This window comes from Cyprinodon variegatus, unplaced genomic scaffold (assembly GCF_000732505.1).
Source record: "Cyprinodon variegatus isolate N-32 unplaced genomic scaffold, C_variegatus-1.0 Scaffold497, whole genome shotgun sequence".
NCBI classification, from domain to species: Eukaryota; Metazoa; Chordata; class Actinopteri; order Cyprinodontiformes; family Cyprinodontidae; genus Cyprinodon; species Cyprinodon variegatus.
In genome coordinates, this window is record NW_015150950.1 from 428,788 (window position 1) to 452,477 (window position 23,690).

Sequence of the window (23,690 nt, forward strand, 5' to 3'; positions counted from 1 at the left end):
GTGTTGTTCAGCATGGGGGTGAGTAGAAAATGAAGGCTAATCATGTTTTGGGTGTACTATTCCTTTAACTTTGGTCTCAGGTCCTCTGCAGCATTAAACAGGTTTCCTTCTGGGATCATCCCTTATTTAGTTTCATCAATCTCCTCTAAAACTATCTTCAACTATATAGTTAAAAAAAAAACAAAAAAAAAGCATCACCATGGCTTTATGCTAACACCACCGTGTGTCAGCTCAGGCATCATGTGTTGGTTACTGTCAAGTGTTGGTTTAACACATCCAAATTCATCTCTATCTGATCAAAGCACCCATTTCTACATGTTTTCTCTGTTTCCTACAGTGTTTATTTCAATCTGTTTCTAAGGGCCATGCCTTGGTAGGTCTGCAGTATCATTGTCTTTCTATTTTTTAAAACAAATGTTAGAAAATGTATTCAAAGCTCTCAGCTTTGAGAATGAGAAGTGCAGCATCATGAAAGAGCAAAAAAATACAAATTATCCTTAAGATTTTTAAGATTTATTTTAGGGGATAAAGTCCCTTTGATGACCAAACATTTGTAGCAACATTGGGGTCTTTTCTATTGTTATTTAAACATCTTTAAACCTCTAACCCTTCTTTAAACCTTAAAACCTTGCACAATCTTTCTGCTGTGCTCCTAAGTCATCACGATGCCGTCCATTCACTAATGTTTTCTATTAATCATCCTAGGCCTTTGAAGAATAATAACATTTAAACCATGAATAAATCACAAACATTAACTACTTGCCCATTTGATGAATCTGGAAGTCAACTGACTGCATTTCCACACTTCCTATTCTTTCTGCATTATAGTGAAAAACCACTATATTATTCTTTTACATCCAAATATTGACTCTCCCTCATCTATTACTAGTATGTTGCTCATAATTTAACACATATCTCATAAACAACGCCAAGATGTGAAGTTGTTTATGAGATATGAATACTTTCTGAAGACCCAACAGAGTATTTCTAATCTATTTTTCCTGTAAGATGTGCCTAGCTATGTTTACTATAGCTAGACACCTTCATTGGAATCAAATGTTTTTGGACTGAAAATAAATAAATCCAAATACACATTTTTTATTGGCTGCAAAATCAAATAATCCAATCATTACATATGTTAGCATGTGGCATGTTTACTATAAAAACACATATTTTCTTTTAGGTCTTTGATACTTTGGGGGATATTGGCTTAATTATAATTAGTTGTTTTTTGTATTTGCTTCTTTTTCTCAGGTTGGGAATTTTTTTCATAATTTTTACTTGCATGTTCTGAACTTTGGTCCCTGGGTTTTAAGTGCTTTATACATCAAGTTGGATTGGATTTTATATTGAGTTTCTGATGCTTGTCTAATCGTCATGCCAAAGAACTAGTGAACAGCCTTATTTTCACATTTTGATAAAGGTTTCATTCATATAAAGCTATAATTTAGGGGATCTCTATTTACGATGGAATTATCCAGTATTGATCAATGTATTTTGGATTTTAAATAAGAGATGCAGAAATTGGAGTCTTATCTCAAAGTGTGGATTAGCCCTTTAATGTAGAGCAGATCTGTTTAATTTGACAAATGATTTGACATTTTTTATAGGAATGAAGATACAATAATAACCAAAATGCACAACATCAAATAAAAAAGGTTTTCAGAAAAAATAGGAAAAAAAATTGTTATTTAGAATAGAAGATCTAAAACATGCAACGTTTCCATACAGTACTTCCTCAAACAACAGAACAGAAGAAAGTATTTCTCCTCTTTTTGCCTATATGAGGACAAACAAACAAACAAACAAAACCCCTCAAACAATCAAATGTGTCGGTTTTGAGTGTTCTGAACGCCCACAATGGGCCTGCACCAGTTTCTGAGCGCGGGGTCCAACCAGCTTCTGCCAGCTGTTCTCTACAAGGGAAAAAACAAAGCTGTTAACTTGAATGAATACAATCATTTCTATATGACAGATATGTTTCTAATGGAAAAATGATAAGGATAATTCAAAAATAAGTGTCACATGTAAGAGAAAAGCTTTCATTTAACAGTGCAGTCCTTTATTGATGGCAAAGCATTTTCAGTTAAGAAAAGCCAAGTCAACATTTTGGATGGATTGTAAAGGATTATCTCCTCGCTATGTGAATACATACACAAGTCCACAGCTTATTTCTAATACTGTATTTTTAGCCTTTTTTTCCTCAAGTGTTTAAGTGGTAGAAACGTCTTCCAGAGAAATCACTGACATACTGAACATGAAAGGCATATGCAAATGCGTGTGCCATTTATTGGGATAAGTTGTTTTTCCCTCCCAATTTCAGCTAAAGAATAAGGAAGTCCTATAGAAGAGTGGTTGATATTATAGAGTTTTTTTGTTGTTGTTTTTTTTTTGTGTCAGTTTGACATCCAGGTAACCCACTTTTGCTTCAGCATGTTTACTCTTTGATTATCGGGAGAGCTGAGGGAAGCACTATCTCTCAGCTGCCAAAGCCAGGCTGGCAGGTTGTCACAACACCAATGAAGACACATATACCACCTGGGTGTTTGTATGCGGGACACAAACACACACACACACACAAATGCACTAGTTCTGTGCATGTTTAATAGTATAACCACACACCTCAAAAAAAAACAACAAAAGACAGGAACATGTTTTTAGAAACAGAACATGAATTCATAAAGGAATTATAAGAAGTCGAAATAGCACACACCAAATCAGGTCATTTTTTTTATTATTAAAAAAATAAGCAACTTTATCTGTAACACTGAAATCTTAATGCATTAATCCAGATTTATGATTAAATTTGGTTCAAAGTAGAAGCTTGTTTTGTTTTAAATATTGCAACTTTTAGGTCCCGTCCTTTTATTTGTTGCTTTGTTTTTAGCTTTACCGCAGCTTCTGCAGACACAGGAAGCCGCCCAGGAGAACTTTTTTTTTTTTTTACCCCTATTATATGTTGTCTTCTAGACAAAATTAATTAGCATGTTTGACTTTGCAAACTTCTTTTTGACAGATTTTTCTGGGGGTTTTTTGTGGGCATTTTGTCCAAACAAACTGATAGTTTAAAAAAAAAAGGAAATCTGTGAATGCCAGAGACCAGAAAAATGCTATAAATGATGGTAAGTGCATCATTAAAATAATGCCCTGGAATAGCTTTTCATTTTTATTGGAAGCCACTTCTTGCTGCCAAAGACACCTGCTTGTCTGTGAATCATCGAACTCATATGGTCCATAGCACAGGGTGCTGCTAGCTTTACAATCCAGGGAACAGTTTTTCCCTCAGTCCTAAAAAATGTTATATGAGCCTTTTATTCACTATAGGAAATGTTGAATGTTTGGGTTTTAATATAAAAAAAGAAACTGTTTTGGAAAATCGATGCAGTTTTATCATAAAAACGACAAAAACCACATGATAAACTGCTGAATCCCGTAATTAACTCTGTTCAAAATAGCTTAGCAGTTGGTTCTTGAGAATTTTTAGCCAAAGCTCTCAAAAGCCAAGGCAAGATACAGTATTTTTTTTTTAAATAAAAGTAGAAATATTTAATCATCCTGCCTACATTGTTTTATTGTTTTTGTTGACAATATCAACCCATGAGGGGTTATGATAAGTGGACAATCTAGGTGGATTTGACAAGCCGTTAAATTAAAGAAATCTGCTTTAAATGTTCAAACTAATCTAAGACGCAACATGTTTTCCAATCCCTGGAAAAGCTAGCTGCAAAAACTGCAGAGGTACTCTCTAGTTTCCCTGGTTTTGCGAAGCATAATTTTCAACCCTAAAACACAGAAAGACCTGCAACAAGTCCTTCACACTGTGCAATAAATGTATCCTGTCACAATGATTTTTCTTTGGCAAGGAATTATGACAAAAACAGCATACCCTGCAGCATTTCTGACAGCTAGATTTTTTTTTAGCGAGGATTGAAAGTACAACTATATTTTCTTTTGTCTTTTCACACTAAGTGTTTTTATTATAGACCTACCTGGGATAGAGCCTGACTGGAGTCCCATTTTAACACTGCCAAGACTTTGATGTGGCAGGGCTTTGTTTGTTTGTCCTTCGTCCTTTGACTTGGGTTTCACAAAGCTGATTATTATCAAACTAATCATAAACCTTGAAAGGATATGTACACAACTTTTTTCAATTTAGCAGAAATAAAACTTTGATGTGTTTAATTCAAATTGTATATGATAGACAAATAAAATTAGATGATAAAGCTTTAAAACAATCTGAAAAGTATTGCTTGTATAAGTATGTAGCCCTCCTCTGACTCTAGCTTTTTAAGACCTGGGTCTAGGTCCAGGTTTGAAATTTAGTCTCTAACATATTTTTGCTTGAGAATGTATCCCTCCATCCATTCAGCTTCCCTGTCCCTGCCGAGCTACAGCTTGATTCTGCCATCACCGTGTTTTTGCATTGTTAGTTTCAGCTACACATAACTTTATTTAACTGCTCTCATATGAACAGAGAATGTTCTCCAAAATAAATGCAAATTGCACTTTTAATTGGTTTCTTTTAACATCCTTTTTGCCTCTTCCTCTTTAAGATTTTTGCAATGTACAATGCATAGTTGGCCTGTGAAAGGGTCTTCCACCTGAGCTTTGGATCTCCTTAGCTTCTCCAGACTTGCGGTACCATGACCATCTCAACTGCTCTCTTTATTAACTTTCTGATGTACTGAAACATCTGGGTAAGGTTCTAACTTTGGCTTTAATTACAATATGTTTTACTTTCCAAAAACTTTGTTGGATGAACACAAGGGTATAAAGCAGATTAAACGGAAAACAAGGAATGAGGGCAGAGTCAACATTTGTTTGTTCTTGTTTTTTGTTGGACATCTGGTGTGTGTTTCGGGAAAACTGCCTCTGCTTGGGAATGCCTTAGTTGTGGCACACATGCAATCAGTGCAAGCGTCAAATGTGTGGTGTGCGTTGGTTCCTGAGATGACAGATGAGAGGTTTTACATCAATATTTGAACAAACCACTCTTGCATCTCTTTCTGTTGAGACCAGGCTGTTTTTAGGAGATTGGGAGGCGCAGCAGAAATGTGTTAACGCATGTGAATCCTACAGCACAGATATCACGAGTGGAAATTGAGAGCTTAAAAATATTTCATTTTGTCTTAGTTTACAGAGAAAATTGCTTAAGCTCAAGGAGCAGTGACGGTCTTTTGGGTGTAATGATGGAGTTTTACACACATCTCATTCAGACCTGGCTTCGCTTGGGAGCAGTTGTATATATTCTGGCGATGCAGGCACCATATGGCTGTTAGACAGGGACATGCTACAGCCTGATGTGTTTGGGTGACAAACACTAAACATGACCCATCTAGCACAATCCTCAACCCAGCATAGCCAACATTCTATTATAGTGTAGATTACAGGATTCTTAGTAGATTTATGCATGATTTTTCCTCAGTAGCTGTTTTTTTTTTTTACAATATTGGAATTTAAATATGGAATTAATGCAATTTATGTTTAATTCAACATCTTTAAAGATTTTCTTTTCTACAAATTTTCAGCCACGGACACGTATGATCTTAACAGATGCTCCCCAAGTGCTTCTCACTATCCTAAACACCCACCTATCATCTGTTTCAGCAAATCTCCTTCCACCCCCACCTCCTCTGTTAGCTTCACCTCTAATCCGCAGCCTAGCCCATCCATCTGCTGCACAAATTAGTGTCGATACTGCCTATGAAGGCCCACCACACCGGGTATATATAATTAATGCAGTGTTGACCACTGCCAAGCTGTATTTATTCATGTATTTACACAGACGCGCTTTATGAACGTCTGCATTTACGGAGCAACAATATTGAGCCTCAAATCTACACGCAGGTCTCTCTTCAAGGTGCATATTATACATCTTATTTCTTAACCTGTGAGTTTAAGTGTTATCATGTTAAAATGTGCATAATTTTAGTATTGATTCTAAATTTGGAACCTTGGGATTAAGTTAATGATTTGTTTAAAGGTGCGTCAGCATGTTGTATGACATTTTTTTTAAAAACGTATAGGACAGCAGTTTGTTCTGGTTGCCTATAAAGTTTTTTTTATAGAGGATTATCATCCTGCAGGTGTAGTATTTGTGTGTTTTATGCTTTGTTTTTGTTCACTTGGTAAGTAAATAAAGTAATTCTGTCACAAAATTAGTAATCTTTAAGAAGAAAATAAAAATGAGTCAAAAAGTGCAACTATAACAAAGACCAATTTGTCACCTTAAAATACATTTTGGTGGCTTTTGCTAGTACCTCTACTGAAAAGTGAACATAAAAAATTTATTTACGTATCATTTTAAGCTAGGGTGGCCATTTCTATAGCACCAAAAAGGAGGACATTGTGCGGCATATCAATAAATTACTAAGGTGTACATAAGAATCGGGTAAAGTCATATTTATAGTACAATTCTTAGCAGTTTAAAGAGGATGCTTGTGTAGCTGAATAGAACAAAATATTAAAGAAATGTAAAAAAGAATTGGTTCCTAGCATTTGTATTTATTTAATACATTATGGTGTTGAAAAAGTCACCACCGAGATGAATCTTTAAAGTGCAGAATACCACAAAGCATAAGATGTGTGGACTTAAACGTTAAAAAAAATATTTTTAACAAGAAACATTCATAATAAAAAAAGAGTAATATTTTTTTAAACAACAAAAGAGATTGTAGAAATTACATTCAACTGCTCTAAAAGTATAGCTTTATTTTTAAGTGCCTCAGTCTTTTGGGAACTTATCTTAAGTGTCTGTGTGTGAAGCAGGCCTGTCTTTATGGTCATCCCTTTAGCTACGGGCGAATCACCGAAATCCACTTTAACGTCACAGTCTACACTTCCGTAGGACTAGTGATGTTTTATAGTATAGTCCACCTTGCAGCTCTGCACAACTTACTTTAGCATCCAGGGGCGACAAAACTTAATGTAAAAGCCAACATTGAAGAGTTCGCTGCTGCACGTTTATTACTTTCATGTTAATCCGTAATTGCACGCCGTTCAATTGCAGCTTTTCCTTGACTGCTTACGCCCACATCGCATCGACAAAGTGGCAGAAACCATGGAATGAATCTCCACTACCTTTCGTCATAAATTCACGCTTGTTTGTCCATTCTGGGTTAAACGACGTTTTACCATAAAGTCTTGATCAAAGAAAAGCTTAAAGGTTTAGTTTTTTGTCATCGTTATAATTTTCCATCTCATGATTTATAGAAGAAGAAAATCTTTGCAAATATTCACATAGCCGTAAAGCAAACAACTTTTTTTCAAAAGCTTTTATTTCTCACACAATCTCTGTACCTAAATGAGTAACATCAGTATGAAAACTTGTAACACTATCCTTTTTGTTTTTTTGCAATCACAGCTTCATACAGTCAGAAGAAGAAAACATATTATTACAGTTTAAAGCAGCCCTGACCAAACCAATGAAAGAATAGCTCATAATAGGGACACCTTGGATACTGGAAACCTATCTATATTCCTTTTAATCAGCAGAGCATAGTGTTCCTTTCTAGTCCTGCATACACAGAGTGGAGATGGAACATGCAGTGGATTATGGCAGGCACACGGGTCGGATGATATTATGTTAATGGGAAGTCATTCTTTATATTTTTACAAATCTTGGATATCTGAGTGGATTTAGCCCTCATAGTCATACATTTGAAAATGTTCAATTCTGGCTTTATACAGTTGAAACACAATGGATTATCATAAATATCCCTGCAGTTTTGCAAACGCATTTACGAATTGACACCTACATGTCTTCAGAGAGGAAACCTGTGATCATTTTCTCTTTACCTCTGATGCTGTGTGAAGAAATGCAACAAAGCACAATGCCATTAGTCCTTCTTGACATGTTTTTAGCATACTGTCCACGTGATGCAGTAACACAAGCAAGGGCTTCATCTGTCTTCACCATTTGCAAATATTTCACAAATAACTTCTCATTTTTTTTCAATAAAACCAATAATGTGTTTTGAAAAGGTAAATAAATTGCTAGCATTGAAAGAATAAATCAGAAACTCATAGAACTAAAGTGTAATTCATTTATTGCTACAGCTTCTAAAGCATAAATAAACATCTTTATATCCGCAGAAAGTCTCTTTGCAAGGAGCCTGTTTCCACAAACATGATCTAAAAGTTAAATTCATGATGATGTGAGTTTAAATGTGTGTTTGAGAGACGGTTGAACTTTTTCACACAGCATCTCAACCTTTCAGGCTTCAGCGAATGGGCTGAGTTGTTCAGCCGTAAATCCAAAGTCCTCGTAAACACAATATTAGGCTTGCAAATCTCACCAAACTTGAGGTGGGTCATAGTGAGTGTTTGTCAGGGATTATTTTTTATTCTAAATCCTTTAATTTTAAGATTTTTTTAATGCTTATTTAGCCTTTTTATTTACACAACTGCAGACAGTGGCTCTACAGCTCACACATTTTTACTAATTAAAGCAGCATACATTGCATTCATTTTACAGCTTTAAAGGGAAATCTCAGCAGACATGAATTAAAGTAATACATCCATCCCTGGTATGTTTTACTCAACCATAGCAGGCTTCTTAAATCAGTTTTTTTTCTGCTTTTCTTTGATTTCTGGTGCAAAAGGAATCCCTTCAGCACGTTTCCCAAGCCGAGATCAACTGCTGATCATCACACTGTGGAGAAAATGTCAGATGGTTGAATTCTTTCTTCACCTCTGCAGACTTGCTCTGAGAGAACATGAATGAGAATTGGATGCTGGAAGGTGTAAAGCAACTGTTGTGGTTTTCACTGAGCTTTTCTGCGAATCACAGGCTCATAGAGCGTACCAGAAATATTACCAAATGCATACATCTGATGAAAGTGCTGTCTATCATAGAAGATCTGATACAAGATAATTGAAAATTACATCCAGCAAACTAATGGGAAGTTTTTCAGTCCTCAATCCTTGTTGCCAATTTCTTAAATGACAATTTCACAGCTTGTTTTATTGAATTTGTGGTTATTAGCTGTTGGTCCCCATTTTTTTGCCAATTTTTTGCTCAAAACTGTTTATAATTAATGCTTTACTGTAAAATTATATGCATCACTTTGTCAACAGGCTGATAAACTTACTGCAGCATAATCCACAGTCTCTCTTATAGGGAACAGCTTAAAAATTAAGGCACCTTAGTGTTAAAATAACATGTTTCTGATATAAAATGTAGAAACATGCTTTTCTGTTTTTCCCTGTTCTGACTAGTAGTGAGCTTGGTTTATCGATCAAGTATCGTTTCTGGCTTTCAGAGTTACTCTGACAATTATGCGCTGCAGGAGAGAGAGGGATGATTTAAAATTTAAGACTTATTTTATAATTCATTTACAATTCGTCCTTCGGGCTAAAGAAGACAGGAGGCCATCTTGGTAGTTTCCAGTACACATATTCAAATGAAAATAATCAGTGTGATTATTATGCTGCACACCTCATAGGGAGGCTGTGAGAAAGTAAAGAGATCATTAATGGTGAAAGATTCATATGTGTAAAAGCAAAATGTTGAAAACAAATTTTGAAAATAAACTGTGGGTTTTTAAGACATCATAAATCCAGATGGTTAAACTGCAAAATGACAAACACGAAATAGCGTTACTTTCTGAGCAGTCAAAGCTTCAAGTTTGTTGGTTCTCGTCTTCACCTGTATCCCTCATCTAGGAACCACTGTTCCCACATTTTCTATATTGATTAACTCAAGTTTCTGAATATATTAGAGCAGCTTTTAAACTGGATTTATGACCAGTCACAAACTGGACCTTCTCCTTCCTGCCACTCTCCCATAAAGGTCAGATTTCTGGTGCTAATCCTTTTGACTCATGACCTCCCCTGAGCTTTATATCCCCAGACAGTCCTCCAGTTTAACCACAGGCCTCTTTGCTGACTCTGATCAATGCTCCGTTTTCCAAGTGTGTCAGTTTAGGAACCTTGTTGTGTTAAGTTTGGACATCATGTTCTAACATTTCTAAAGCTTTATTCCTTATCTACCTGGTGTGTTTCTTGTACTTAGTGAGGCTCTTTGTTTTTTACTGCTTTATAACAAACACTTTTCTGGAAGATCTGAAGTTGAACTTAAATAAAATCAGTCACAGGTGGATGGTTTGTTAATTTGATATTTTTAGATGTATCAGAGCCAAGTGGGTTGTTAATTTTTCTAATTAAATAGGCACATAGGTATGAATGCTTTTGAAAAATGATGTAAAATGGCATTAAGATGCAGACTATACAAACTGCTCTCAATTTAGCATGTAAACAGAAAGTGTTTGGTCATCTGACAAAAATATATCTGCCTCCTGATAAGATGCTTCACAACTAGTGTGTGTTTCCTGTAGAAGCATTAATGTGCACGCCAGACACAGAGAAAGAGAAAGAAAATAGAGCCATCACTCAGCCCTTTGGCAGTGATATGTTATTTTCTCTGTGAGTTGGCTAAATGTATCTGTGCCCCTTATGTGGTATTGCCAGGTGGAAGCATTGGTTGTAGATCATTCTGAAATTGTGAAGCCCGAGCCTCAGCGGCCTCCTCAATGGAGGCTGTGAAGCACATTGAGGCGAGATGAACCAATAACCGCACCGCACCAACCTCAGGATGTAAATGAGGGAATGTTGTGGGGAATGTCAAGCGGTATCGCACTTCATCACTAAACTGCACCGCAGAGCCTTATCACAGTATGGTTTTAAAATAGTACACTGTAATAGAAATATTGCTTCTGCAGCTCTGCGCTGCTGTTTGTGATTTATATTCATCAATTTCGTGACCAGAGACAATGTTATGCAGTTTCCAGGGACTGCTAAGTGCTTGTAAAGCCTCACATGTCGACACCAGCCTGGGGTTAAATGGCACCAGTTTCCTTTCATGTGTCTCTCTTAATCTGTCTGCTGTGAAACGTCCCAGCGGCTAAATGGAAGAGGAAAACCGGAGCAGTGAACAGACTACTAACAGCAATAAAATCTGAAATAATATCTAATGTTGATGTTAGTATTAGGAGGGATAGTTGGTGGTGTCAGACCACCCTGTTGTTAGGAATTCATTTATATGAAACCTGATCCATTTATAAGATGTCAAAGACTTTGACTGGGTTTGACAGGTTTGCATTTGGGTGTTCCTCCCTCATCTATCATTGCCTTGACGCACTGTTAGTCTGTGTTTTGCATCCATCTAAAACACAAACACACAATGTCAATTCTGCCCGTGCAAAACAAAGAGGAGCGCTCCGAACAAGAAAAGCCTGCCTGGGGCGAGACATTTTGAAATTAAAAGCATGTCTCTTTGTTCAGCTCCTGTTCCACGAACGTGGCGGAGAATGTGAACGTGTCCCACAGAGGGGTACAGGAACACTGAACAAGATCTGTGATTTTCACAGCCAGGGAATCACAGAGAGTCTTTTATCTATTTCCCTCCATCAGGAGACATCCAGCAAGGAAAGGTAGGAGGACGGGATTAGCTGGAGAGGAGGAGAGAAAACGAGAGCGCGGGTTCCTTAATCCTGATGGGCTTTTCAGAGGTACAGCCATCACTGTGGGGAAACATGGAGTGTGCAGTGGGGAGGTGAGAGCGTATGGGATGGTTTGCCTCAATAAACTCTTCACACTTGCATGAAAGATGTTCCACCAAACTGGCGGATTAGTCAGAGTATAATTACAGTTGTGGGACTCAGAAGCAGCAGAACGTGTGCTGACTGAAACAGCCCTCAAACAGGCAGAGGAAGATGGGAGTAATGATTGTTTATGTGCTGCAAGCACCTTGTCTTCGACTAGTAACTGGTTTTAAGGTGCACGGATTTCAGAGATTAAAATATCACTTATAGGTGGAGAACAACCTTAATTTGATTTATTTCAGCAAATTTAACCTCGATCGTTAAGTGCGGTAGTGCATATAATTTATCATTATATGCACTACCGCAATAGCAAAAATGCTACTTTGATTCAGTAATGAAGAGGATATATTATTTAAAGAGATATGATTACAGTTCATCATATGTATGGTAGTAATTGGCCTTTTAGCAAAAATATTGAGACACCTTCCTAAACCTTTGAATTCAGTTATTTGTATCACTGTTATGGCTACAGGCACCATGTCATGTACAGTAGAACGCTACAATCAACTATGAATGAAAGGGTCACTCTGAGGAGCTCAGTGAATTTAGGCATGCAGTGGGATATATTTCACCTGCAGGACAAAGTCTTTTGTAAAATTTTCTGGTAGAGACACATTCCACTGACATTTGTGTGTGGTAACTTTACAAACAAGGACTGTAAATGCCGGAGGCACACAATGCAGGAAAAAAACACCATCTGTGTGCAAAGTCGATCTCTTCAGACCTCTTAACTTTTGTATCCTTTAGATTACAGCAAGAAGAGTAGGTAAAGAGTTTGATGAAATGGGTTTTTATGGCCAAGCAACTGAATCAAACCTCACATCACCAAGTGCTATAACAAAGCTAAGATGCAATCATATGGAGCGTGCCACAACTGGATTCTATCAATCATGCCTCTCTGTCTGGCAATCTGATATACAAGCTTGGGTTTGGCCTCTGCCAATAGAACAATGGTTGTCTGATTACATTAGGCTGGATAGGACTTTTGGTGGAAAGGAGATTTTGGTGTGCAGCTGTTTATGAGGGGTTAGGCTTGGACTCCTGTAGTTCTAGTGAAAGGGGGGGAAAATGCTGCAGGATGTGGAGGATTATGACAATTTGGAAAATTCCCCCTTATCAATGATGGCATCTCTTTGCAGCAGCAAAAAAGCCAAGGTCCTCAGAAGAAATGCCCCGAAATGTCTTTGTATGCTTGGTTTACAGACAAAGATGTGCACGTTTTGTATGGAAAAAAGTTGACAGTCATCCAGCAGGCTCTGACTTTAACCCGACAGAGCACCCTTATGATGAACCGGAACCAAGCAATCTCATCCTTCTTGTTAGGAGTGACTGTGGCTCAGTGGGTAAACTTGTTGTCTTGTATTGGTGGGTAGTCCGTGATTAAAATAAAAACTATTAGGCAGAATGGATTCATTATCTGATGATCTGCTGTGGTTTGTGCCAGGAGGCACCATCTAAATGTCAAGCCCCACTAGACGAGGCATCATGTATCCAATTGTTCAGTTTTAGGGATTCTATTCAATCAGTGGCCTCAAAGCATTCACCAAATGACAATATACGCTTAGAAACTTTAATTACATATAATATAGATTATTCTAAGGCATCTTTTTAACAAGCAAGTTGCTATAATTAAGTGCAAGTTCTCGCTTTTCACATAGAGATATATTCAATAAATCAGAATAATACTATTAAAATATAATTTAACTTCAGTTACTATGTTCACTATATAAAACATATTAGAGAGATGATTAAACACAAGGAGGCATATTTTTAAAGCCTTTCTATTTGTTTACTATGCTAATTTTCTGCTTGCAGTTCAAGAAACCCTGACAGTTGAGATTAAAATATGTTATATTAGACCAATAAAAACTATTGGATTTACAAAAATGTGGACTTAATGAAAAGTTTGTTTAATACCTGCTTTGTGGTGGTGTGCTGCTTTTTGGTTTACTGTTGTGCAGTCATAGATAGCATCATACATTGGTTAAATGACATTGTCTATTTGAGCTACTATTACCTTTCTATGCTTTTAATCCATTTTCATCAGACTTCTTGAGTTTGAAACTTATATTGTTTGTTGCCTACAGGGCTTTTTATTGTTTTTTTTTTATTTTTACTATGAATTTTGTCTAAACCACAGAGTTACTGTGTGTGAAATTCCCCGTGCATCAGCAGATTCTGAAAAACACCATCCATCTGAAGCCAAAATGTATCCAGCATCTAGTTATTCAATCTCTTTTCCCTGATTCTGATGATCCTCAGCAAATCGTGCTCATAATGTCTAGGTGTCTAAATGCATTGATTTGCTGCCATGCGGTTGGCTGAGTCACTGTTCCTGTTAACAAGCCTTTAAACCAGTGTACCTTTTAAATTGGCTGGTTAGTTTATGCATAAGGAAACACAGATTCTTAAGTGTATAAAGGCTGGTTGGTAAGTACAGGAGTAAGGGAAATTGACTGACATGGCCATCATACTACTCATGAATATGGCATGTTTTCCTGCAGTCAAGGTCAAAATAAAGTAATAAATAGTTTTCTCTGTACATAAAATATGCTATATATGAAAAAGCAACACATGAGTTAGGATTAAATGCCATCAAGGACACATGGAAATCCTTGAGGCTTTCTTTTTGGTCACTCACATTTAAACCGGAATTTCAGATGCTCAATACTTCAAGGCCTGCTTTAGATATTTCACAGGAGAGAGACTAAAAAAAAATATTTTCAGACATACTTGTTAAATGTGTTTAGGAAAATGACTGTTGCTTCAAAACACGGTTATAAAGGTTCCCTAGAAGTGCAAATCTCCAATACTGTGTTGCTAATACAATGGAATACCGCACCTAGTGTTTGTTTTTTACTAAGTTGAGCATAAGATAATAGCAAGCCTGACTTTTCAGCTCTTTATGTAATTAAGAGTTTTAGATTTTGATTCACTAGAGGAAACAAAGGATTAATTTTATTTGTCCTGGTAAAAGGCAGGGAAGAATAGTTTGCTTTTTCAGAATTTTCCCACCTGTTAATATTTTCCAAAAAAAACGTATAAAAACACCTTTAAAAAGACTGCTTCAAGTTTAACTTATCAACTAGTGATTATCTCTTAGAAAGCAAGATCTCCTTTTTTTTCTGTTTTTTCCTCTTCTATTGTATTTACATTGTAGTGTCTATATAATCTGTAAAACTCCCTGCATAATTCTAATAAAGCTATTTATATGCATAAAACAAGCAGAACACTATGGCAATAGCCGTACTGCTCCACTTGTGAAAGTAAAATCTGTTGGGCTCTTTTTGGCATCAAGACAACTATTCTTATTGCCACATTGGCGGACAGGACACTGTTACACAAAAAAAAAGAAAGCAAGACCACATTTTTTTTTTTTATAAAAGCAGATTTGATTTAAATTTTTTTGTATAAAACTAATAAAAAACCATAACATTAATTGAGGTAAATGTTCAAAAAATGAAATCATAAGTCAGATGTCTTTAACAAAACAAGTTATCTATATTCCTACAAGCGCACATTTCAGTAGATTCTCATCTACTAAAGACCTGAAAAGAGCCAATTCTATAAATATTAATGCACATCTAAAATTAGAGGTTTTAGTGAGAAAATAGGAAACCATTACAAGCGTGAGAAGGAGAAGAACTACTAACTGTTGATTGTTACTCAGCTGCCAAAAAGTAAAACTTCTGCTTCATAATTTGCTTTAAAGTTTTGCTTCACTCCAATATTTTTCTCCTTTGTCTATTTCAGGTCTTAGAGGTGAAGCCCTGCAGCATGGCCAGTCTGGGACCCTGCCCCGATTCTTGGAGGAGCCTGTCGATGCCTACATTATCAAAAGTAACCCTATCAAGCTCAGGTGTCAGGCACGACCAGCACTCCAAATCTTCTTCAAGTGCAACGGTGAATGGGTCCACCAGAGCCAGCATATGTCTCAAGAGCACACAGATGTCGTGACAGGTACTGTGAAAAACACAAACTGCCTGGTTTACATCCAAATAGTCTCGACCTTTTAAAATGAAGAATTTTTGATGCTGTTTGGTGCTACGTCCGCAGGGAATGTCAGAACTTTGCTGTCACTCTCAAAAACTAGCCAAGAGCTTGCAGGGTAAATTAATTTTCTGTGCATTTAAAAGCACTAGTGTCTGCTTCAGGGCTGTCTCGACTGTTGACATCCTCTTCCAGAGCCTCTCTTAGTATTCACTGTATAACCACTTCAAATGATTCACAATATGCCTACATGTCTGATGTTAGATCCACCAATTAAGGGACACAGCTCACTCATCTGTGCATCACTGGTGGACTCATACTTCAGTAAATAATGCATGTCTATGGAATAACAGAAGGCCAGTTCATACAATCTCATCTTCCTGAACACTACATTGCTCCGACAAACCCTGTCTGCTATGGAAAACCCAACCTTTACTGTACCTGCACTTTTAGCACTCAAACCCACCTAACATTTACTTAATTTGCACTTCTGTACCTGTTCCACGTGTACCGTCTCTTAAATAGCACCTAAAGTGTATGCCAGAGGCACTAGATGCACTGAGGCTTGATTGTAATTCCTTGCAAGTCACTTAAGATAAAAGCATCTACGGAATTAAGAAATGGGATCCTAAAAAAGGTGTAAAAAGAAAGAGTTGGATTCTTTATTAGGACTCTATCTGGTCTTGTTTTATGTCCCTGACTTTCTCTACTTCTCTGTCTTTTTCATTTGTCTACCTTCTGAACTGATGAATAATGTATGAACAAACCAAAAAATGCAGAAGATTATAAGTGTCTTTTTCTCTAAAAACATACTGAAAGGGACATATTGGAGAGGATTAATGCATGAGCATCTAAAAGTCGATAATAACCTTATCATGTACTGTCAAATAACCAAACCGTAAATTCACTTTCTTTATAGTCATGTCTTTCTAATTCTAAGTAGGTGACATTTTCAGTTATTGACTTTTCGGGTATTTTCTTGCAACAATACATCGATTTCTGTCCTTTATATTTTTTTCCCGACACACAAGGTTTCACATTTCCCCCTCTAAAGTGACATTTGAGCCAACTTGTTTAGTTTTAGCATGAGACTTTGAACTTTATGTTGTTTCTTTAAGTGATGCAACTTCCTGAAATGTTGTTGTTGTTGCTGTCTAAACTTCAAGCGAATCCATTAAAAGCACAGAGAAAATGGTTCCTCTTAGAGTTGGACTGTTTTTGTTGCATCATCCTAAAGCGGGGTTAAAGAATCCTCTTATGTTTATACATCAAACCATAGGAGGCATTTTTTCTTGTTAATTGTGTCGGTCTATGTGATATATTACAGTAAAGTTTCTTTTATTCATCCATTGTGACACTGCTTCAGTTATTGCTCGATTGTTTGCTTACATGCAAAGGGTTACCAGAAAGTACCTTTAAAAAGCTCTTAGCTACTTGTATTGTAATTTTATTGGATAGACTGGCAGGAAGTTGAATGGTTTTGTAAATAATAGGAAAACATCTTGTGCATTTATTCAAGTAGAAATCAGCGAAATGTGGAATGTTTTCGTATTTAGCCTTCTTTAGTTATTTTAAACGACTACCTTCTAATGTAATTACAGCCTTTTATCTCTGTATGTACTTCCCATAAGATGTGTAAAAAAGCATCTGTGAACAGCTATTTTAAATCTTGTCAGAGTCCTTGGACAAAAGGTCTGACCTTTGCTCAAACTGTTTTAACACATGCATATGTTGTAATTGAATGCATTAGATTGTTTTCTGCCACCGTGGTTTCAGTGCGGTGCCGCATGTAACATTCACAGACTAATGGTTGTCACTTCTATAAGATTCTCCCACCTTTGTTTTCTTAGCCACTCCTAAAGAGTTTCTACGCTCCTCTTGGCTGCTTTTGGCCAATGAGCTGTTAAATATAATTGTATAACTCTAATTCTGCTTTAACCATCTCCATAACTTTATCCCTGATGGCAAAATGCCTGCTGTTGAACTCATGAGTAGCTTAACACAACAGTGATTAACTGGAGCTACCGATTATTTGTTGGTATGAAGCTAAAAAGAAAATCTTTCTTTGTCATAATTACATTGTTATTCCTCGTGTGCAGTTTGGAAAGAGCAACTTTTGCATGTTTCATATTGAATGCATGTATTAACATATTCATCCAGGGGCCTGGAAGGGCTACAGGTTTGTGGTAAGAACACACTTCAGTATTTAACCACCTTATTTAAGTACTATACTCATACACCTACTCTTGTAAAATTAAAAAGCATCACACACAACTTTTTTCACTCACAGGGCGACATTACTTTTTGGCCATCTATTATTGTTTCTCTATCTTTGGAAAGCGTAGGCTTAATTGGTTATTTCTTTTTTATTGCTTTCAGATAACTTCACTGACTTAAAGTGGAAAAAAATGTCTTTGTCTTAAGGTTTTCTGATCAGGCAAAATGCCTCATTAAATGTCTTGCTGTAGGTACTGTTTTCCTTACCTATGACACCTTTTTTTACTCACGAAAAAAAATTGTCAATCAGTTAAAATGGGTTTTTTATATCTGGATTTCAAATATATGTCATTCCTTAAACTAATTTAGTATCATTTTAAATCACAGTTCCTCATCTGCCCAATCATACTGGTGGTTTGTCTATAAACTTCCAATAAACTACACTGCAAAAAATGTAAAACTAAATAAGTCAAACTTCCTTGAATTAAGTGCATTAGTTCTTGAATTGAGAAGGTAAGGGACATACTTTGCCAATTGAATCAGACAATTTACATTTGAAATAAAAGAAAAACAACTGCCGTCTCTTATTTCAAGTGCATAATATCTGATTATCTTATTTTAAGGCTAAATACACTCATTCCATTGGCAGATTGTCCCATTTACCCACTCAAATTATGGGTAAATACACTTATTTTAAGGATATTTTTACTCATTTTAGGATCGTTTTTGCAGTGTACATTGCTTGTGGTAGTTTTTACCGTAGATGAGCCACTGCGAAAAACTTAAAGGAGTTTTATTGTACAAGGCACCTGAAACATTCATTTATTTACTTGTTAATTTGCGTGTCAGCTCAGGAATACTTCTATTTTGTTACACTGCCCCTTTTTCCTGCTGTTTATGCAACAGTAATAATGGTTCACTTAACACACAGCACCGAGCAATGTCTCCCTCCAGAATTAACAATGGACCTCTACACTTTTACTGCCTCTGGTGTGGTTTCATAGCTTCACTTCCATCTGGCTCCTTGTCAGCTTTCATATGCTTTCCACTGGGAGAGATGCAGGAAGGAGAAAGCAACTGAGGAGAAGAGTATCTTATAACCTAACAAGCTCTATTGGGATCTGGACTTTGTAAGGATGTATCCCTTTAACCACAGCACACATGGGAGTTGAACAGGATAGATCTCAAATTGTTGTATTTCTATCGGTCCATAGTACATGCAAACACTACCAAAAAATCTGCTCCTATCAAAGAGATGAACTTTATGAGTTGTTCTCCATAAGCGCTCAAGGCTGTTTTCTGTCACTTTCGGAAAAGCTAAAAGAGTGTAAAGTATTAAAGAATTCAGATCTTACAAAGTTAGAATTTAAACTAAGGAGGCAGTCAATGCATCATCCCATCTCTCCAGAATCTTTTTATATCCAACAGTAGACTTTGTTTCACATTTCAAACTGCTATAATTTGATGAAAGCAGCTCAAAGATGTGCAATTTTCTAAGTCAGCTCTAAAACAAATAAACAAAGCTTTCCCTGAATCACATCATTTTATCACTTTTTATGATTTCCCCATAAATGTATGCCTCCCTTTTGTCTTTTCTCAATGTTTGTAGATGTGGTGCCTGGTAACTGTCAAAAGCTTTTCTCTTATGTTCACTTTTAAACTACGCTAATGTTTTAAAAATCCTTCAAAATGCCAGCCTGCTAAACGATGTTCGTTAACTGCAACACAAAATAGAATTACAGCAGTTAAGTTTCAAACACTATTCCATAGTTCAGCTGAATACAACTGCAAGTTTAACTCTTTATAGGGCATTCAGTGAAATCCTTTGAATCCACATTTCAAGCCAATAGTGTTATTGGAATCCAGGACAAGACCTTATTACCTTTGTAACATTTTGTTGGCAAAAATGAACGTCAGTGTAATAATAAGAAACGCCAACTTGCCCGAATATATTAAGAAAAATAACAAAAATAAGTGCTTCTATAAGAAATTCATGAAAAACACAAAGAAACACATTTGATTTTGGTACAACATAACCTTAGAGGCTTTAATGCTGATAGTGGCACTTACATTTTTGAGTTCATAAACCTAAATATGATTGTTAACTAGTTTTATTAAGTTTTTAACCTTACTTTTTAACTTTTCAATAAGCTTTTTACCTTTTTTTATGACCTTTTGTAAGGAGATAGAGACTGAATCCAAATAAACCAAGACAGGTTAGTGATGTTTGATCGGTTTATTGAAAGGGTTACTCTGATAGCAGGACTGAATCTGAGTTGGGCAAACAGGCTGCAGGTAGACAGGCGGGCAGATTGAGAGAGGTTTACCAGTTTTTGATCCAGGACGGGAAGGCAGGCAGTTAAGCTGAGCTTTTCCAAGTTTGTGATCCAGAGAGAGGAGAGCAGGCAGTCCGATCAGAATGACTCAGAGATCCGGGGATCCAAAGGCAGAGCAGTGAGGGTAATCAGGCAGGCAGAATCAGAAAGGGGTCAGGCAGGCTCGGTATCAGGCAGATCGGGTCAGAAACGGGTAGACAATCAGGTACTCTTTAAGATGCTGGACTATTCTTACCGGGTTGGTTCAAGATAATGTGGCACAAAGGACTGTTCTGATGGGGTTTATATACTGCTGGAAACAGGTGACTCTGGACAGACCTGATTGCGGATGGGTGGAGCAGAGCAGGTGTATGGACTGAGTGATCAGGCCAGAATCAGTGCAGAAACCATTACACTTTTTAACTTTTTAATTAACTTTTTACCTTTTTTTCCTTTACTTTTTAACTTTTTAATGAGCTTTTTCTCTTGACTTATTTACTTTTTACCTTTTTTAACTTAATTTGTGCTAGGTATCATCCAATGGTTCATCCAATTGGTTAAAGGCCAAAATGAGATGTACAGCCATGTAGTAGTATCTTTGCTGAATGGCTGGATATAGATCTTGGGGACTCCATTTGTAAGGGGTATTCAAGTGATCAGAAATGGTAACTTGTACTATAAAGGGTTAACCCTTTGCAGGGGATTTCACCTGAAAGAAGTAACAGGAGTAAGATGTCTACACCAACAACCAGCTCACACTGAAAACTGAATAAAAAACTAAAATTATACCCAGCCTTAAGGTATTTCATTTTTCTTTAAAAAAAGTTTAATTTTCTTAAGTAAATCAGATTGCGATGCAATAATATCAATAAATAAAACGCAAGTAAAAAGCTATGTATAAAGAATAAGCATGAAAGGTTAATCAACACAGTCGCCCTTATTCATACTGCAAGACTATTCTAAATATTGATTGTGATTCTGACATCAGAATGTCATGTTCAGTTTGACCCCTTTCAAACTAAATGAAGTGCTGCTCATTACAACCATGTTAGCACATCTTCTTGGCCTACATAAAGTCATTCTCATCTGGTTACATAAAGTGTTCTTTGCTCTTGCTTGGCTTTAATGTAAGCTGTTCTTATCAGCTCATTGTCACCGTTAGGTAAACAGTGCAAGCATCGTGTAACAGCTAGAGAAATCATTTATTATGGCTACAAAATAAACAGTGAAAGGAATTAATACATATCACAAGGATTTCATTTTTATTTCCCTTTTTCCTGTATTAGTATATTAATTGAGATATTAATCTATTGCCTGGTGCTAAGTCAGAGAAACTGAATTTTAAAGTCACAGTTCTACATTTCAGAATTATTACATAACTATCCATCATTTTTTCCCCTTTTAAGAGATATGTAATTATATCTAAAACTAAATAAGCACAAAGAAAAAAGCTAAATAAGCACAAAAAATAGGATTTATTAAGCCATTAAGCCAAAACCTATTTCAGAAGTTTAACTTTATCTGAAAAAACATAACAGCTCACTGAGGTGTTTTATTTAGTGTTCTTATTGTTTTGTTTTGGGGTATTTTCCTCCTCCCCCAGGCTGTTGGTACCTCTTTATGACCAACCTGAAGGGCCAGGTTTGGTCCGTTGACAGCAGCGCTTTTATGATAGTCCAGCTTAGAAAACGTGCCTGCCTTTCCTTTGAAAAGAGAACCATAACAGACACAACTTATTATAAAACCAGCACAAACACAGAACACCGAAACCTGTTAGTACAGGAAATGAATATATAACAGTCATGATATTTGTGTTTTAAAAATAAGTTAAATTAATTACATCAGCTGCTATGTAATTAATTTTTCCTACTTTTTTTGGATAAAAAGGCAAAAAGTAAGTTTTATACAAATGAAAAATAATTTCACTTTGTGTTAAAAAGTTTTTGCAGGCAGATAAAAATCTAATTGTTTAGTTAAAAAGGAATCAAGCTTCAAATGCAATTAATCCTCCCATTGTGTTTGCACACAAACTGCTTTTTTACACCGTCACATTATCAAGGTCCCTAAAATCTATGGAATTCTGGATATATACAGGGCTTTCAAAAATGTCTTGATTCCTGACATGGTTATTTAGCTCACATAAGAACCACAACTTTTAGTGTACTGGGTTTTTTAGATGCCTATCTGGAGAATTTATTGTACATGTGTAATGCTGTAATAATAATTTACCTCCTGATTAAAAAAAAAAATAAATAAAAATCTGTTAACACTTCACCTTTGTAAAACTTCACACAAAGGTGATTGCAACTGTGTTATGAAATGCTGGGAGGTTTATTAAAAAGAATTAATGATCAAAGAGCATTAAGAAGACCAAGTAGCACAGCCGTTAGATCAGACGCAGTAACTCTGGTGGGGTTCCAAAGATTCGCAGCTCTGTGGGGAAAAAAACTGCTGACATGACTGCAGGCTTGGACTTTACAAACTGGACTTTGAAAAGCAAGATAAGTGAGTTGCTGAAGGAAAGCTGCAAGAAGCACTGTTGGATTTTACCTGAGCCAGTGTCAGGGAAACAGTAAACATGTGGAAGGTGTTTCAAAAAATAAGCAACTGTCTGGCATGCGTGCAAAACAATAGCATCATGTTGTTTATGCTGACTCGGTTAGTCTTGCCTTTGAAATCGGGCTCATATCGCTCCTTCCTAGACTAATATGCCATGTACCCAGCTTTATGGTAGCGTGGCCTGCAAGGGTAAGAATCAGTAGCTTGGACTCTATTGGAGGAGTTTCAGTCAAAGCACATTTATGTGTTAGGATAGTTAGAACTAATTGCCTATTCATATAGTAAAGAAATATACTCTCAAACTCTTGCCCTGAATTAAAATGAATGGTTGATGCTCCGTAATGGACTAGTGACTTTTGTAGGGTGTAGCAAAAAGAGTTACACCTCTCATGATGCTGGACTTTTTGGCTCTGTTTCAGTTTTCTTTTTGAGATTTCAGTTACACTTTGATTTATGTCATTCTGTTTTTTCTTTGTCATTATTGTTCCTATGAAACCAAAGGTACTTTATAAATAGTTCTTGTGTATTTCTTGTTTACTCTCTGCTGTCCGCTTGTGCAGGTCTCCTTTTCCCTATTTGCCCTCTAGATCTTTCTGTCCACATCTGCTCCCAATAGGTTTATTGCTCCATTCTTTCTTCTGTTTGGCATATACAGTATACTCCTCGGCTGTGTCTAAACATCCACCCTAATCACTATATAGGGCACTATATAGGGGTCACGCTATTTTAGATGAGTGCCCGAACGTCTAGTGGATGAAAAAGTAGTGGACTCGAAATTTCCCACAATCCACGGTCACTAGACAAGCAGATATATCCCAGAATGCTTTGCAATGGGAGCTCTCCTCACAAAGCATCATGGGATTTGCTGTCACAATGGCCGGCTGTTGCCTACAGCTATCGCTACTCTGCAGCTGCGACAAATAATAAAGATGGCGCAGGCACCACGCGGGGAGGCGGAGTCACGGGACCAACTGTAGTGATCATCAGTCCGAATGGTCAGTTAACT

At 36.6% G+C, this 23,690-nt stretch overlaps 1 protein-coding gene across 3 annotated transcripts in view; it reads left to right on the forward strand.

Annotated features, from left to right (window-relative positions):
- Nucleotides 1-23,690, forward strand: part of unc5d (unc-5 netrin receptor D) — a 272,442-nt gene that overhangs the window by 129,541 nt on the left and 119,211 nt on the right. The window contains exons 1-2 of one of the 3 annotated variants that reach the window (XM_015390401.1): nucleotides 11,411-11,510; nucleotides 15,357-15,563. In XM_015390401.1, coding sequence (XP_015245887.1) covers nucleotides 15,533-15,563 — 31 coding nt within the window. In that variant the 5' untranslated portion in view covers nucleotides 11,411-11,510; nucleotides 15,357-15,532. Of the gene's footprint in view, nucleotides 1-11,410; nucleotides 11,555-15,356; nucleotides 15,564-23,690 lie in introns of those variants that run through there. The other 2 variants (XM_015390400.1, XM_015390399.1) reach the window with 2 other exon arrangements.